Source organism: Nematolebias whitei, chromosome 3, assembly GCF_014905685.2.
Source record: "Nematolebias whitei isolate Nwh7 chromosome 3, NemWhi1, whole genome shotgun sequence".
NCBI lineage: Eukaryota > Metazoa > Chordata > Actinopteri > Cyprinodontiformes > Rivulidae > Nematolebias > Nematolebias whitei.
This window is the reverse complement of record NC_056500.1, coordinates 9,500,953-9,519,915: the sequence shown is the minus strand read 5'-3', so window position 1 is coordinate 9,519,915 and position 18,963 is coordinate 9,500,953. Positions and strand designations below refer to the sequence as shown.

The window sequence follows — 18,963 nt, the reverse complement described above, 5'->3', positions numbered from 1 at the left end:
CATAGATGTAGAAAAATATGTCTGCTTGTTGCTCTGTTATAACATAATAAAACCTTTTAATTTGCCAGGTTATGAAACCCACATTACTCCATAAATCAACACTCAAACTTTCCAAGTGAATAAGGAAAAATAACAAGTTATGATATTAACTTTGTTCAAATCTTTTTTTGTCATAGTTAAGACGGGCAGAATAACAATTCAACCAACGTTTGGGAGTTGCTAAGAACATGTGTGACGGTTTTACAAAAAACAAATGGCTGCACACAACCTGGCAAGTGTCATACATCCAACTAATGAGAGATGGTATTATAGAAAACATTTGTCTGCATATACACAAAACCTGCAATCCCAAATTTGTGAATTTAAAATAATATAATAAAAGACATTTAATAAATATAATAAACTCAAAATAACAACACTAGGGTTGAAGACTCACTTTGTCATACTTATCTCCGTGTTTAGTGTCAAAAGGTCGACGTAAATTGTACTCTTTGATGACCACCACTGCCTCATAACACTTTTATTTTCCATTTACTCTTTATTCATACAGGTAGTCTCATTGAGACACGAGAACTCATTTTCAAGAGAGAACTGTTTAGGGAGCAGATGGGGGTTAAGGGCCTTGCTCATGGGCCCAGAGTGGGGCGAATGAGGGTGGGGGCAGGTGTGGGTGCTTCACCTACCCCATCCACATTTTTGATGTTGTTGGTACCGGGGCTTGAACCGACGATCTTCTGATCAGCCAACGCAAAAGACATACCGGTTTCTCTCCTTGAAGCTAGGCCTGTCACGATAACAAATTTTGCTGGGAAAAACTGGGAAAAACTACAATCTAGTGGTGGGATGCTGTTACTTCATGGGTAACATAATCAGCATGCATTATGGGAAATGTAGTTTTGTTGTCAGTGCACCCTTTTGACATTTATTATACGACAATCAGATCTTTTAAGCTCTTGCGGGCCATATAAATGCCGTGGTGGGCCACATCTGGCCCGCAGGCCTTGAGTTTGACACACGTGGTTTAGAGTGAAAGGAACAAAAGAAACTTGGTGTTTCAGCTGCTTTCGTTGATAGAGACAAAAGGATAAAATATCCTGTTCCTGCAGCATCTGACTCAGATATTTTAGACTCCTAGAAACATCCTGAAACCTGAACACCTTCATCTGCCTCGTTCTTTTGTCAGCTTCTGCATATCTCTGGGTCTGTTTCTGACTTTCCAGGTCCTGTTTTATCCATCATCCATACGCCTGTAAAAAACTGTCTGTTAGATGAAGACATACCAGTCCTGGACAGCGTTGAAGGACTCCTCATTTGTGATGTCATACATGAGGATGAAGCCCATGGCTCCTCGGTAGTAAGCTGTGGTGATGGTGCGGTAACGCTCCTGACCTGCTGTGTCCTGCAGGGGGAACAAAATAGCACAATTCTGTTGGACCTTTATAAAACTTATTCACAGAAAGTCAATGTTCCTGGACATAGATGACAAAAACTGTTTCTTAAATTTAATCTGTTAAACATTTCACACTAGATAAAATGTGGTAATGTGTAAACCTTATGTGTGATTAACTGTGGAGTTACACAAGGAAAACACAGCTGTTTTTACTTGATTCAATTCTTAACACTGAACTTAGTCATCATGAAACATCTTAGCAAATCATATCTGGACTTCACAGAATGAATCTAAATGACGATGTGAAGGTAAAAGAGCTTCGAATGTCTGCACTCAGTCACATACTGTCAGTCTGAAGATGACAGCAATTTAATTTAATCTATTTTTAGAGACTGTTACAACCTAAATACACTGTTGTGTTTATTGTCCTGTCCTCATCCCTTCATGCTGCAGGCAGAACGGGATAAGAGCTTTAGTTTTATACCTCACTTGTCAGTGTAGGTAGACGGAGTGGAGTTATGTAACGAACACTCTTTGTGCTCACCAAAAAGTCTAAAAATGAAACATTTCAGAAAAGGAGACGCTTAAAAAAAATCTTAGCATATTCAGCAAACAACATATGAAGTCGTTATACATAAATAACAATAAAGTGAGCATTTATTTTTGGTTCAGAATATTTTACTGCGCCCAAACTGTCAATAAATTGGATTGTGTATGTCAGATTTTAATAAATTTGAGTCATGCTGCAGCGTAACTGGTGTAGGAACTTGGTGAAAAGGTCTCAGTGTCAACTAAGGGTGTAACTCAAAAGAAAAACGAGATAACTTTCTGAAACCAAGCAACAAAATTCAGCATTTGTCACAGATGAAAACTTTGTACATCCTGGTGATGTTCGGTTTTTGACACAAATGGCAGACTTTCAGTGATGTTGGCTGTAAATATCCCTCACCGCCTGAAGTAAACCCAATAACACTTCAGCCAAATGTTTTCTGCAAACATTGTCACAAACGTGAGACGTGTCACCATGGTAACGCACAAGCTTGTTGGAGATTTGAGGTTTATTGTCATCTGACTTCGCGTTGAAGGTTGAACCGTTCCAAGAAGGGACTGGACATGTTCAATGCAAAATGAAAAAAACTGAAGTTTTGGGTCACATTATTGTGGAGTTGTGAGCTTTATTATCTAACAGATGTAATATAAAATGTGTCCAAAGAAATACTGAAGATTTAAACCTGTAAAAATCAACAGCAGTGAAACGCTGTACGTTGACAACGGACTGCGTTCAGACTACCAAATGTGTGCAGGTAAAAGTATCCGGATCAACTTTAAAGGTGGTTTGATTGAAAACCAAAAATTAAATAAAGGCAGACCTCGGACCAAAACCATGAAGTTGAAGCCAGAACGGGACAAGCTTCGCTGTCGGCTTGTTTCTGTTCAACTTTTAGGTTTTGCCTCATCCATAAAAATACACATACCAGATTATTTTTCACCTGCTGAATCTTGTTAATTTACATAGTTCTTACCTGGCTAATGCACATTCAAATAGTAATCTTTCTATGTTTAGTTAGTTAGTTCACACTTAAATAATTTCTGAGGACTCTCTACAACAGGAGAACAAGAGAGACAGAATTATGACAAACAAAACAAGGTCTGCTCAGTTCATGAACATGAGCAGTATTCAATTCAATTCAATAATACTTTATTAATCCCAAAGGGAAATTAAATGTTGCTGTTGTTGTTGCACCTCCGGCAGGTAGACACGAACGCGTCCATGGCATCTCCTTTTCAACTCATTTGAGATTTGGGGCTGTAGCTGAGCTTTTGAGATGTTAAAGCTGCTCCCAGTTGTTAAAAAAAATGCCTTGTTGTTATCCAATAATGTTCAGTCCGGTCATCTGGACTGTTTCTTTTGTTGCTGAGACGTTTCGTCCTCCACCCAACCTTGTTGTCACGGTTACGCATCATAACCAATGTCCAAAAGCAAAACGTTTTCAGTAAAACATCCTTCCAGCTGCACAGCATCAGATACCAGAGGAAATAATCATCCAAAAAAAGTGATTTACATCCAGAAAAAGAGGAAATAAAGTTTTCAAAAGCAATATCCCAGAATGGATGTAGCAGAGCTACTCCAGCATGCAGCCGCCCTGAGCGGCGCAATTCTAGAATAAAAACACCAAAAAAGAGCAACTTCAGAAGAAATGAAAGAAGTGTAAAGTTTCCAAACAGTTTTTTTTTTTTTAATAAAAGCATTAAATAATGTATCTTAGTGTAAGAAAGCAGCGTGCACAGAACTGTTAAACGCACACACACACCAACGCCGCTGTTTTTAGAGAAATATTATGCACGAGTGTGTACATGAATATGACAAATCATATTGGCCTTAATTCCGTTTATTGCTCATTGATAAAGAAATATTCATTCTGCATTTCAGCTCAAATAATTTTCATTTTCTCCTTGAATCTCGGCTGAAACGTGGGGGATGGTGACTACGGGAAAGCTACTGATGTGTAGTATTTGGGGGAAGGGAGAAGCACCCAGTCATGGTTTTCTTGTGCTCCGATTGGCTAATCACTTCTTCCTTTCCAGAGGCAAGACCTGGCAAATGTTGACGACAGAGGCACACATACACACAAACACCTTTCTGGTACAGCTCAGGCTGCTGCAAACGATGTGATGCTTCAGACACCGTTGCAAGCTGCTCTTTATTGTTTCCACACTGTTTTCTCTTGAGTTTCTACCCAACGCATGATGCAACACAACATCAGAGGAAACATTCTGCTTACTCCTGAGGACACGTCGCCTCTCATCACTTCTGTACTTGTTCTTTTTTTACCCATCCTAGGCTGGTGTGAATGAAAAGGCTGCAGAGGAGGCGACGTTGCATGTGCTCGGTGCAATCTGAGGACAGTTTGCATAACAGAACTGCAGCACGGGGCGACGTATCACAGAGCAGCAGATGACTCTGTCAGACATGACGGGAAACATCTTCTGAAATTTGACGTGCTGCAATATTAAAAACCCATCGAACCACGCGGGGATGCACAGTTAGCTATAAGCAGACACCGGTCCCTTTGCTTTTGTCTTACCCAGATCTGAAGTTTGATCCTCTTGTCATTCCTGTAGATGGTCTTCACCTTGAAGTCGATCCCCACCGTGCTCACAAAAGCTGGCGTGAAGGAGTCGTCGGCGTAGCGGAACAGGAAGGAGGTTTTCCCCACGCTGCTGTTACCAATGATCAGGATCTTGAACATATAGTCAAAGTTCTGGTCAGAAGCCTCCTTCTGTCCATAGGTCGCTGTTGCCGAGGCCATCTGGTGGAAACAGAGGAAAGAAAAACACCTTCATATTAAATATTTTTGGTGATCACAGCTTGTGGAGCTGTTTTATCTTTGGAGGCAAATATATATTATATTTCCATTATATAAAGACATGAGCAATAGGGCAGTTATTAACACCACAAGTCGTACAAACACGCTGTAGATAAGATATTTATCTACATGTACTGTATGAGGAAAATGCAGACTAGAGCTGTGGTGATTAATGACTAGGGCTGACGACTGATTCATCATTTTTGAGCAAAAACAACAAAAAAGTAAAGTTGGTTTTATTGATTTGTTTGTGGAATATATACTGTGGAGGTGTTTCGTAGAGAAGTTTATACTCTTAATGAAGGTTCAGACAAACAATGAGATTCCTGCAGCTTCTGTTAGTCTCAGCATAACAGTCGACAGTGATGAACTAGATGGTCTTAAACGTTGTGCATTCGCTTCCTTGATATTAATCAAAGCAGCATGTTGCAGCGTCAGGGGAAAATCTGATTTTTTTTTGTTTAGATTTTCCTCACCAGTAAAATTTTAGAAGCAATCGGTCACAACGTCCGAAGAATAAAGTCTGAGGATTAATTCAGCATCACTTACTGCAGGGGTGTCCAAAGTGTGGCCCAAGGGCCATTTAAGGTCCTTGGAGTAATTTTGTGTGGCCCTCGACTGCAATTAAAGAATGGTGTTCCGACCCACAGGCTTAAGAGGCTGATGTGGATGTAGACCTTCTTTAGATTTAATGGTGATACGTTTTAAAATTTTAGGTTTAACAGCAAAACAAATTAAAATAAGCTTCTCAAAATGAGCAATATTAAGTACAGTACAAATATTGAGCTATAATTTATCCTACAAGTCTTCGCTGACCTACCAAAAAGTAGAATTTTGGATAATGATTCATAAAACTTGTCTAATAATATAATATAATATAATAATAATATAACAAGTGTTTTCAAATAAAACAATTGCAGGTGATTAAATAATCGAAGGAGAGAAATTGGACATGTTTAAAAGAATATAAAGTGGTATCATCGAGATACAAGTTGATCCACTTTATCAGTGTCTCTTCAAACCTTCCATTAATCTGTTTTAGCGACTGCCAGCTGAACGGGTTTTCAGAACTTGGATGACCCTTTTGGTCCATGGTCCAAACTGGTGTTTGAAGTTCCATCCCCTTTTTAAAGAGCAGATACTCGTTTTAGGCTTTTGTCTCTGAAAATAAACAAAAATTAACTTTCCAAGCACAAGAAAACAAATAATAGACCTAAACAAACAATCTCATAAATTAAATTCTTTAAATTAAAAAAAAGGGTGTATGTTAATGAGGCTCCTAATGTTCTGGATCTGCAATAATTTAAACTTTTAGCCTTTCTCCAAAATATTGTTCAAGATGTTGAGAGTTTAAAAATGAGGGGGGAAATAACAATTTGTAAACTTTTTTATTTTCTTAAATTCAAAATTTTCTGGCGCACAAGTCTTTTCATGACTGTTCTGGCCCAGCTATGAAAATGTTTGGACACCCCTGACTTACTGTGAGCTTGTCTGGAGTTGTTTGGAGCCTTATGAAACTAATTTTAGCAAAGTATGGACAAAGATTGTAACATCTACTATTTACTTACAGTTTACAATTTGGATGAGAAGCAACAAATTTTGCTGCGCAATTGTTCACGAGTGAGGGAAGAATGGAGCTTGAGATTGACAGACGGATTGGTGCAGCATCTGCAGTATTGCGGACTCTGTACCGGTCCATTGTGGTGACGAGAGAGCTGAGCTGTAAGGCAAATCTCTCTGTTTACCGGTCGGTCTACGTTCCTACCCTCACCTATGGTCATGAGCTCTGGGTAGTGACTGAAAGAATAAGATCGCGGATATAGGTGGATGAAATGAGTTTTCTCCGCAGGGTAGCTGGACTCTCCCTTAGAGATGGTGAGAAGTTCAGTTATTCAGGAGAGACTTGGAGTAGAACCGCTACTCCTCCACAGAGGAGCCAGTTGAGGTGGTTCGGGCATCTGGTAAGGATGCTTCGGCATCTCCCTAGGGAGGTGCTTTGGGCATGTCCAACTGGGAGAAGACCCTGGGGAAGACCCAGGACACACTGGAGAGACTATGTCTCTTGGTTGGACTGGGAACACCTTGGAATCCTCCCAGAAGAGCTGGAAGAGGTGGCTGTGGAAAGAGATGTCTGGGCCTCCCTGCTCAAGCTGCTGCCCCCGTGACCCGACTTCGGAATAAGCGGAAGATAATGGATGGATGGATGGAAAAATTAACTGTCTCAGAAATTATTGCGATAAACTATAATATTGTTTGAAATTTAACAATAATCAATTGTCAAATTTTAGAAGAAATGTTGATTTGTTTGGAGTGTAGCACCTTGTTTGACCACCTGATGGCAGTATAAGACTGTTTGAACTAAAAGATGGATAGTTGAGTAGGGTGTCTTAAAGAAAAATGTGAGGGAGGCCCCTTGACGTGACATGGTGACATGGCGGACGCTCTGTGATTTGAGCTCTTTAGCATAGCATTTTTCACACAAAGCTTTTAATAAATAAAAAAAAAATCAGTAAACAAATTCTCAACTTCTTTTTGCAGAGACAAACAACTTTTTACACAAAGGCATGGGTTTCAACCGTGAATTTTGGAGCTTCAACAAGATGGAGGTTTATTCCCGAGGTCGGCTTGTTAGCTTAGCTCGTAGCTTAGCTTCTCAGCTTAGCTGCTTTTAACGATCCAAAAATGCGATTTTGGACGGTTAAAACTGACTTTAAAGAGAAAGGGATGGGTCGGTGAAGAGCAACGGAGTTGAGCCGTGTCTTCAGTGGAAAGAGAGAGATACAAAGAAACGATAAAGCCGGTAAATGAAAATGGGGCTGATAATTTTCATTCATCAAGCGATTAATTGATTTATTGTTCATCGTGACAGGCCTAGCAACAAGGTGTTGTTACCATTTACCAGACAAATGTCACTTTAGTCCACACTTACGGTAAGTCTTCGGTCTCCTAAAAACTCAAGATGTTCCCTTCTTGATAGGAGTCATGCTGTCAGCTTAAGTTGCAGTTCATTAAAGATGTAACCTGATAGCTACACCTACAAGCGACACCACCGACAACTACACACGACAGCTGTAACTTTAGAGTTTGCCGCCCTTTCGTACACTCACAAGCAAGTTTCCTCAAATGGAAACTCAATCTAGTGTATCTGTTTTAAATACAGTGCATGATCTCTGGGGTTTGTTGTGTTTTATTGAGGTTCTGATTTCCACAGTTTGGATTGTTTTAGCTCATTTTATGATTCTTTATTTTTTTTTTTACAAAGTAATAACATGAACCTTTTATAACCTTAACTTGGAAATCCCACTGAATTAAAAACAAAGACGACCTGATCTGGTTTCAGAGCTGAATATGTCAATGAATGCATACAATATTTATTTTTCTTTACTTCTTTTTGTTCTTGTTATAATAAACGTCCGACCAAAAGGCCAGGTCTTGACCATAGAAACCTACTTTGCAACCTACTTACTGTAGAAACAAATTACAACATTTTCCAATTAATCTTTCACTAAACATGCTGTCAAAAATGAAATGTTTTATGCTTTCTTTTTATTTTTATGCTTCTATAACAACAGTTTGTTTGTCTGGTCGAACTGGGAATGGAATATCGGTGCCTCACGCTTTCTAATATACAAATAGCACAGTTACAAAAACAAATGTTGCAGTTTGGCTACAATGCTGCTGTAAAAGAATTTGGCTTTAACAAAATGTCAGATCTGCAAAATGCAATTATAATGGCAACAAAAACATTGGAGGTTCTTTACTTTAAATTTATTAAAAAGTGCCAGGGACTGAAGATTGAAAGAAAAACTTTTGAAACGTGGGCAAAAGACAATAAGCACGTTCAGAAAGAGTTCTGCAAAATGGCTGCTAAACCCCGTCCATCTTTAAGCAGCCTCTGGTTGTTCATAAATCAGAAATGGAGTCGGCCACATCCTGCATACACCCACACTTTCAGAAATAAAGCGAGTTCTGCAAAAGGTAAAAAGGCATGGAGCAGAAGTCAGTTGTGTTGACATGGAGCGTTACGTATTGAAAGTGTGACTAATGTCTCACTCATACTATTTTCAAAACATGATCAATTAAGTTTGTACTCCTTGTGGTTAACCAACATTTTAAACTAAATATAATGTTGCTACTTGTCATCATCAAACTACTCCTTGGTAATGGTCTTTAATGCCATGGAACAGACCATACGCCATCTGACTGAGCTGACAAACAGGCTCACCATACTTTTCAGACTATAAGTTGCATATTTTTACATAAATTAGCAAGTCCTGCGACTTATAGTCTGAAGAGACTAATTTACGTTTTCCCCCCATATTTATAATCCAATTTTTTTGGCTGAGATCTGACGATTTCATTCATTCTGACAAGAAAAATATTGAACACTACCATTTTCAGCTGCTAGAGGGCCCTCAACCAATATGGCAAGCCAAGTGTCTCATTAATAAGTAAAAATGGCTATTAATGAGACACTCGGCTTGCCATACCAAGCCACCTCCGTCTTGCTCCGGAACTCCTGGAGCTGCATTTCGCCGCTCCACCCACGCAAAATGCAGCTTATTTGACCATTAAAGTGCATTTATTAAGCAAAAGTTAAACTGAGACACACATTTGCTATAATGTCGAGCAAACAAACAATTGTTTTTAAACTGTTAATCTTGTTAAATTCTTGTTAAAGTCCTCCCGTGGACGCTCCCGCAGCTGCCATTTGGCAGACAATCGATTTTTGGCATAACACCGGCCCACGTTTCCGGGTGGTCAGTGGTGATGCATAATAGGTGTGACTTATTAGGCGAAATGACATATTTATGTTTTTTCCACTTTATTAGACATAATTGGACTAATGCGACTTATATGGCGGTGGAACTTTTAAGGTGGAAACTAAGTATGGTACTATCTCACATGCTGACTGTTACAGCTCTGTGACTGCCTCACTTGGCAGAACAAAGGTGCATCAGTGACAAGCTGGCTACAAACCCCCATGCTGCCACAAATCATTCAGAAATTATACTGACGTGGACAGAAAAAAATCCAAGTCCTGACGTGAAGGGGCTTTTGAACAAGTGCCCAACCAGCACCACATTATTAGTTTTTCAGTCACTAAAACCAAAAATGTTTTAACTATTTTCAACTAAAATTTTTACTATCAATAAAACATAAACCTGAGTATCATCAGCATACAGTGCAGTGTTTCCCCTAGATAACTTGCCATGGCAGGGCACTCATCTCATCCATAATTTTTGTCGTGTGAGGGGGGCAGGAGAAACACAGCTGAGCTTTGTGTTGTTTGTAGTGTACTGGCTGTTTTATTGGGGGGGGGGGGTGCAGAGACACAGCTGTGCAGAGACACAGCTGAGCTGAGCGCTGTTTGTACTGGCAGTTTTCGAGCGTGGAGGGGAGGTGTTCAACGTGAGGGTTCAGTGATGGAAGAGGCAGCGTGACTGCTGCCTTTAGCTTTTTAGCTAGCACACCTATATTGCGCAGCTATCTTAGCGTTACGCCAGTACTGACAGGCAGCGGGTGGGGTGCATACAGTTCGGTTCGGTTCCGTAGGCAGGGCGCTCAGTTCTGTTAACGGGGCACGGCGCCCTGCTTGTATAATGTTAGGGGAAACACTGCAGTGATACTCCAATACACCTAAGAAAAATATATAAAGAAAAGTTGTATTACTGACAAAGAATCGATGAAAGAGGAAAATAGAAAATGTGTCAAAAAAGCATAAAGCTATGTTTTACAGCATGAAACTTGTTAAGCACAATAATACAAACCAAAGTATCAAAACCAGGTCAGTATAGATAATCTGGTCATATGGAATATCACATCACAGATCTTATCAAATAGTGAACATGTATAAAATAGCAAATTGGCTGACTACAAACTTTTGGTATGTGAACTAAAAAACCAAATGCTAAAAGACCTTGGTGATTCTTGAGAGCACAGTGATCTGAGCCGTCACTACTCTTTGAGCCCCTCCACCCGTCTCTATATTTAGACTGTTATCGCAACTCGACTGCAGAGGAACACTAGAACTCTCAGGGAATAAAGCGACAAACAAAACAACAGCAGCCCCTTCACAGCTTTAGACTATCAATTACATGAAGGAACAGAGAAATCCTTGTTAAAAATTGAAGCCGAGCCGACCCCTCCCTAACAAACTGATAGGGGCAGATTGAGCAAGTGGTGAAATGTGTGAAACGATGAGCTACAGGGGGCACATTACAGCAGTGAGCTCTGCACAAAGATGCTCAAATTATTACTGAGTGTATTTTTCTGAACTTATAACGTGAAACTATAGCATCAGTACTGTAATCAGTTAAATTCATCTGAAATTTTCCAGCCATTTAAAGCAAAATGAGCTGAAATTCTGAGATGTAAAGTTTTTCTTTTAGTGCTACTTAAGATATACTAGAGAGTCAGACCACGTAGGAGGCAACGTTAACAATAAACTGCACCTACGTAAAAAAAAGTGAGACTCAATTAACCAAAGCATGAAGTAACAAAAGTACAACACGACGCATGTATGCCCAACAATAAACTATTATACAGCATTACGACACTCTATAGCAATGGCACAGACTAGCAAAGACCTTATATAAGTGATGACCTTGATTTGTGACCTTGACCTTAGAACTGGAGTGATGAAAGTATACATAACATGCTGACTAGTCTTCTTCTTTTGGCTTTTCCCTCTTCAGGGGTTGCCACAGCGAGTCATCCTCCTCCATCTGTCCTCTGGCCTCACTCCATCTACCTCCATGTCCTCTCTAATTGCATCCATATATCTTCTCTTTGTTCTTCCTCTTTGTCTTTCTCATGGCAGCTGCATTTCTAACATCTTCTACCAATATACCCACTGTCCCTCCTCTGGACATGTCCAAACCATCTCAGTCTGGCCTCTTTAACTTTATCTCCCAGTTGTTCAACCTGTGCTGTACCTCTGATGATCTCACTCCTAATCTTATTCATCCTTGTCACTCCCAAAGAGAACCTCAACATCTTCATTTCTGCCTCTTTCAGTTTATACTTGAAAATACTTGAATGTACCCAGTCCAGTCAGTTATCTCACTTAAGCTCAACTTGATGAAGATCAGACTGAAATCTGTAAAAATAGCGACTCAGAAAGTTGCCAAAAGTAAAGATATTCAGATTTTGTCCTTTAAACTCATATATTGAAGTGCTATTTGAAAAAAGAAAAACAGTTTCCTACAAATATTTTCATTGATGTGATCATCAGAGCGAGCGAATGCAGAAATTAACTCACTGTCAATAAAGGAAACACATTAAGAAAGAAAAAGTGTTATTTGATCTATATTTATCTAACACGACAAATTTCCATCCACATAAATAAAATCAAACTGCAGCAACATTATTCCTCTGACAATATTGGCTTCACAGCCACCCCATCAAAAACATCACTGCATACTTTATGAGATAAAAATAACATAATTGCTCTGTTTCCTTTAAGTGAGACTGCTTATACAAAGTGGGGTCTCAGCCAGAGCGTGAGAACAGCAGTGTGAGTCACAAAGAGTCAGCGTATCAAGCGATCCACACATATGACGAGAAAAGAGGAGAAAGGAAAGACACAGATACATGAAGCTCAGAAAACTCGTCAATTTGATGAACTTCTGTCAATGTCTCATCGTTTTCACTGCGTTCATGACAGTGTTGTTTCTTCATGCCCAGTGAACAACCTGGAAGTGACATCACATCTGATCCCCGTCAGGATTTGGTGTATTTCCTGTCTGGCTAGCTTTATAAGGAGTCCTACAAAGTGTATGATCAGCTCTGCAGATTCCTGCTCATTTATTCGTTATTGACATAATTGTTCAGCTGAGTTAGTGGCTTCACAGTGTTAACACATCAGGAAAATAGATTATTCGATGTCATATGTCAACAAATCCTATTTCATAATCTTTTGTTAGCGTTCAGAATAGGCTGTTGAGCATCAGCTGTGTGTGACGGTGAGCAGAGATTACTGCATCCTTTTCTCTACGTCGCTGAGATGAGACGAGCTGTGAAGAACAGGGCTGCTTTAACCTTCATCAAACTCTAATTTGATACAGAAGCTTACAAACCAAAGGCCTCTCAGTTTAATCTGAAAGTAATTAACATATTCCCATCGTGCAGAAGTGCTTCAGCCTGCAGGATGCTGCTCCTGCTTTAGTTTCACTAAACTACTGTAAACACGGGTACCTCTAACAAGGTTAAGTCAGGTCCTCTGGATGGATTCTTCTTTGTAGAAACATTTCGTCTTTTATCCAAAAGACTTCTTCAGTCTGAGGAGCTGCAACAAACTCAGTCTTATAAATAACACCTTCTCACAGTGGATCAACCAGTTTGCTGCTGACAGCAAGAAGTAGCTATTCACATGTGCACTTTGAAGCATGAAGCACTTTGGTATGATAGCTTCTGTTTTGAATGTGCTTATAACTAAAGTTGACTTGACTTGACATGTAGGAGGACCATCAGCCCAACAATTAGTCTTTAGTGCCTTGATGGCTGCTTGTTATTCACAGAGGGCTGAGTGATACTAGCAATAAATGCATTGTAAGAGGGTAATAGTTCAAGTTCAAGTATCTTTATTATCCCCAAGTGGCAATTAGTTTCACAGTCAGTAGGTATAAAACATACTGCACAAGACATTAAGACATTAAAATAACAATACGGAAGACATCGGTGTTCACTGAGAAACCTGATCACCTGATAGTTGATAGTGAGGGATGTCATCATGGAGACTGATGAAACAATGGTCTCTTTTGATGTCACATCACTCTTTACGTGCACTCCTGTTGATGATGCAGTAGAGGTGGTCAGTTTAAGATTAACATCAGACACCACTCTGAGCAACAGGACCGGCGCCAACTCTTGAAACTGTGCCTGCAGTCAACCTACTTCACATATGGGGAGCAATATTATAGGCAGAAACATGGGTGTGCTATGGGGTCTCCAGTTTCTCCTATTGTTGTAAACCTGTGCATGGAGGAAGTAGAAAAGAGAGCCTTGATGTTCTTTTCAGGGACACCACTGAGTTGGTTCAGGTATGTTGATGACAACTTAAAATTAAATCTCAGAAAGTCCAACATTTCACTGATCACATCAACTCTGTGGATAAATATATACAGTTCACATGAGAAGACTGCAGGTTTACTCGCGATTCCTAGAGTTTCCAAAAGCAAAATAGGAGGAAGCTCTTTCAGTTGTCAGGCTCCTCTCTTGTGGAACCAACTTCCAGTTTCTGTCTGTGAGGCTGACACATTGTCCAGTAAAGACTGGGCTTAAGATTTTCCTTTATGATAAATCCTATAATTAGGGTCGGTTTGTTATGCTGCTATAGGCTTAGACTACTGGAGGGCAAATTTACCTAATTTCCTTAAATGAGTTGCTAAAATTGAATAGTTTTTGTTTGATAATATCTTAACATGTGATTCTTGACCTGCCATTGTGTATCTGTTCCTACCAAACCCAGCCGGTCAAAGCAGACGACCGCTTGTTCTGAGCGTTGTTCTGCTAAATGTTTCGTCCTCGTGAGGGAGTTTTTCCTTTCCACTGTCGCCTTCATGCTCGCTCAAGATGAGAGTTCTGTGACGGAGTTAAACTCAAAGCAGTCTGCTCCTCAGATAAATAATGTTAAATTATTATTTTTATATGTTTCTGTTCAGTGTCCTGAGACGACTTCTGGTGTGACTTGGTGCTATATAAATAAAATGAAATGAATTGAATTTGTATTTATTTTTCTCTGTTTGGCTTCAAATTGGGTTTAAAGTTGGCTAACATCTATATTTTTGTGATATGACAATACAAAAAAAATACAGTATTTAAAACAGAGCAAAGATTTCTATTTGGTTTATAAATCATCCACATAAAATGTCCTATCAGACAGATGTAAATCTTCTCTCGGGCTGGTAAGCAAAGACAAAGACCCTGAGACTAGACTGATGGAGGGGACGTGATGTGAGAGTTTAAACTCAGCTGGACGAACTGCCAAATGGACACTGACATCATCCGCTGGACGTGCTGTTACAGAGAGGCCAGGGGAGAAAACAGGTAGGAAGGTTTTATTAAAGCGTCATCGGCAGAAAATCTCACAATCTTGGACGGATTTTGGTTTTTATTTTTGCAGTGTGTTGCCTAACATTTGTCCAACTGACCTTCAAAAACACAAAAACAGCTACAACTCCATCAATTCTCAACATGAGGTGTTGTCTTTTAGTTACTTTTGGCTTCTTATCTCTGATATAAAAAGCAGCAATCCTTCAAGGATTCTAGGCAGATCCCCACCAAAGGAAGTCTTTTTTCATTCTTCATCTTAATCCAATCGTGACCGTGAGTGGTGTTTTCAGAGCAGGATGATGACATCATCGAGCTCTCCTCTAAACCTGTCACCTAAAACAGATTGACATGGTGCAGGAGCTGGACCGGTCCTGAGCTAAGTGCTGCAGCAGCCGCCTCATCAGGCTCATTTCAACAGAATCAGCTGGTTTCATCCACAGCTGATCCCAGATCAGTCCAACACCTTCTTCTTTCAAAAACACTCAGATATGTCTTCACCATTTAAACCAGAATGCTGACAAGACTTCAATATTTTCTACCACTCTTCTAAATTAAACACAGTCCTAGCGTTCCTCAAAGTTATAAATTGACCTCTGACCTACAACAAGTTGCTAGTTTTAAGCACTTTTCTGCACTGCATGCATCCATTTTTTTTTGCAGATGCCTAAGTGGAAAATTAAAACTGACGGATCATATTCATCTAGTTTGAAACAAAGATCCAGATGTATCCAGGTGTTCTCCTCACACATCATTCACCATTCTGTCACTAACCTGCTGTAAACGCGAAACAACCATCGGTAATTAACAAAAACAGACAGCAGGCTCCACGGCTGTCAGATCAGACATGGCATTTCCCCCCATCCTTTTCCTCCATTCACGTGTCTCCTTCTTCTAGGAAGCGCGGAGATGCAGATGAGAGGAAGGCGAACCTAAAAATAGCATCTCTTCAATTTTGTGCCCAGAATCCAGAAGCAGGACGCGGCGAGGGGAGCAGGCAGGATGTGGAGGGTGCTTATTGATGCTGCAGTCTGCAGGTGGATTCGGGACGGCTTCATTCATTCATTCAACTTTTATTTATACGGGCTAGCCTCGTTGAGCTAGAGTCTCAGCTTGGAGAGTAAAAGTTAAACCTCGCTTCTGTTTGTGGATCAGTTTGTGCAACAAACACTTGCCTTCATTTTGATTTACTATTTACTATTTTAGCCAAAACGTTCAGCTCATTCAGGAGATTGGTGCTATGACTATTTTGTTTGCAACTTTTATACTTTTCAAAAGGTTTAACCTTAATTACAGATTGGGGATGCATGATATTATCAGCATGGTATCGGTATCAGACGATATTAGCATTAAAATTAAATATCGGACATCGGCCGTTCCATCAAAATAACACCAATATAAAAGACACTGTTTTTGTACGACAACCCAGTGAGAAGGATGCCTGCAGCACCAGCACAACGTGATGATGTCACGCGCACCTACCTGATCTGATCACGGCGGAGAGGAAGAAGTCAAAATGTCGGCGGCGTGCAAGTTATTTTGTCTTTGAGGATGTCGGATTCTGAAGATTTATGGACTACGTTGAGCCTCGCTACATCGTCCCCAGTCAGATATTTTTCAGACGTAGCCTTACTCGTTACAAGCCGTCATTTCCTACGTCATTGAGAAGCTAATAGCTGATAGCACTTGGGTGAGTTTTACCACAGACATTTGGACGTCAAGTGTTAGCCTCGTTAGCATGATTAGTCTTACGGCAAAATGGATAGACAAACCTTTGATCTTAAAAAGTCTGTCCTTCATGCACAGGAGTGCAGAGGATCCCACACTGCAGCTAGGAACCTGGAACAAGCCTCCACATGTGAGACAGCATCACACGTGACTAATACTAATAAATAACATTTAACTCTTTTCATTTAATATAAGTTAAAGTGCTCTGCATATCATATGGCTGTTACTGAATATATGTCACCAGCTCTTACAGCTGTTACACAGTTTTTGTAGCAAATAAGACTAAATAAGAGGGCTATGTTCTGACAAAGGAAAGTATATTAAATATCGGTATCGGTTATCGGCCAAATAAGTTTTAACATATCGGCATATCGGCCCAAAATCCAATATTGTGCATCCCTAGTACAGATGTTTCCCCACTGATACCTCTACTTCATTCAGAAACATTGTTCTCCTTAAAATCTGCTTCAGCAGAACTGTTTTGTCTACTTATGCTAATTTTAGTTTTTAACTTCCATTCTGCTACTTTTTGTCACTTTTAGTGAACATTTTGCTACTTTTAGCCTTTAGCTAATGTTTTGCTGCTTTTAGCTAGTGTTCTGCTTCATTTTGCTTCAGCAAATGCTCCCGTTCAGCATTCACTGCATTTTCACAGAAAATACAACTTTCTCTGAAATCCAAAGAGCTTTGGTTAAAAAGCTACAGAGGTAGATGCAGATCCCTCCATGCTTCCTGTTCTTTAGGCCTAAAATTTTAATGTCAGGACTAAAAGACTTTTGAATTATTTTCTCTGCTGTCAAAAGCATATCTCTCAGAGACTTTTAGCTCCCATTTACAGTCCACTGGTATTTGAAAAGCATCAGAACCACAGTAGCCCAGTCAGACTGATGTGTCTGGAAGGATCTGGCAACATGGCGGATGGATGTACGATTTTCTGCCATGTGACACAACAGACAGTCACTCTCGCCTGCAGGTCAGGCAGTGAGTTCAGTGCCAGCACAGGATGTGCAGATGTGGCCTGGACAGCCAGAGCTCAAATGAAACACACAGACGTGTTTGGAGGTAAGAAAAAGACACCAACAGAGTCTTCACCCTGTGTTACTGTGTCTTTGTATTGATTTCCTTTAATAACCAAACTCACTGACTCTAATGCATTATGGTTCTGGACAGTAAGGCTACAGCTTAAAATGTACTGAAGCAGTTTTGTCTTCTGTTACATATAGCAGATTATAAACAAGCTTTTAAGCCATTTCTATCTGTGCATTTTGATTCTTTTGGCTGTATTTATTAAAAGATAAGCGTGACATATTATTAAATGTTTTGAGCTCCATGGCACAAAGCAATTAGATCCCAACAATATTCCTATTATCATGCAGGCACTGATGATGAATCTAAATATTAGTAATATTATTAAATATTAGTAATTTGTTCATCATTATGTATGCAAAAGTAAATTCCTGTCGCCTGGCTTGATCCAGTCTTTTATTGTAATTCTGTATCAGAACAGTTTGGATCGTGGTTCTCGCCCTTTTCCCTGCAGGATGCAGACCCAGAATCGAACCAGAGACCCACAAAAGCAGCAGCAGCCTTCATTCATTCACAGATAACAGCACATTATGGATAACATGGTTTTTAACACTGGAAACAGCTGTTGGAGAAAGCGTTATCTAAAGAGCTGTCGGGCATATATGCAACTTATAATTTACATTAAATAGCAAACGTGTAGTAAATATAAAATACATTTAAATGTAAATAAGGATGTTATTTTAATGTACTAATACAGACATAAGACCTACCTTTGCTGGTTTCTATCCGGCTGCTGTCCACCGCGTTCAGCACCCTCAGAAACACCGAAGAAGTCAAGTCAGAAAGTCTGAGCACAACAACATCCGGTTTACACTTCAAAACAAAAGCACATCCGTGGCAAGTTTCAACAAAATATTTTGCGTTTTGAAAGGTGTAAAAGTGTAAGTTTTAAGTAATAGATGTTCATACAAATAGCTGTAGTCTATGTCAGTGTTGGTTTTGTCTCTTTCAAATACTTTTGTTGGCTCTTTGCTAGCAAATTTAAAAATGTAAAAAGCTAATTTAAAGGAGCTTTAGAAAGAAAAAGACTTCCAGTAAGTTTGGATTTTTCTCTGATCAGAGGTCAAGGCTTTGTTACAGTTTTTAATGCCAGATAATGTTTTAATACACAAGATTTTAAAAAATGAACTAAAAGTTAAATGTTGTCTCTCATCTTCATGTTTGTACTGCAACATGTTTGTAAAAATGAGGTGGAGCTCTTTCTTTTATATATTATACATTTTGTTGAAAATAAATAACGAACAAAACGTGTTTAAACAAGATGAATTTGTTGATTACCGTTCAAATATTTGATTTGGATAAACGTCACTTGACGGGAGAAACACCAGAGCTTCACTG

At 39.5% G+C, this 18,963-nt stretch overlaps 2 protein-coding genes across 2 annotated transcripts in view; one reads left to right on the top strand and one right to left on the bottom strand.

Annotated features, from left to right (window-relative positions):
- Positions 1–18,400, bottom strand: part of LOC119430540 (ras-related protein Rab-3A) — a 21,900-nt gene extending 3,500 nt beyond the window's left edge. Inside the window, exons 1-3 of the mRNA XM_037697964.1 lie at positions 18,336–18,400; positions 4,477–4,701; positions 1,281–1,399 (exon numbers count right to left, since the gene is read on the bottom strand). Coding sequence (XP_037553892.1) covers positions 1,281–1,399; positions 4,477–4,701 — 344 coding nt within the window. The 5' untranslated portion in view covers positions 18,336–18,400. The remainder of the gene's footprint in view (positions 1–1,280; positions 1,400–4,476; positions 4,702–18,335) is intronic.
- jund (JunD proto-oncogene, AP-1 transcription factor subunit) overlaps positions 1–18,963 on the top strand; it is an 81,361-nt gene that overhangs the window by 8,928 nt on the left and 53,470 nt on the right. The gene's annotated exons all lie outside the window — the stretch shown is intronic.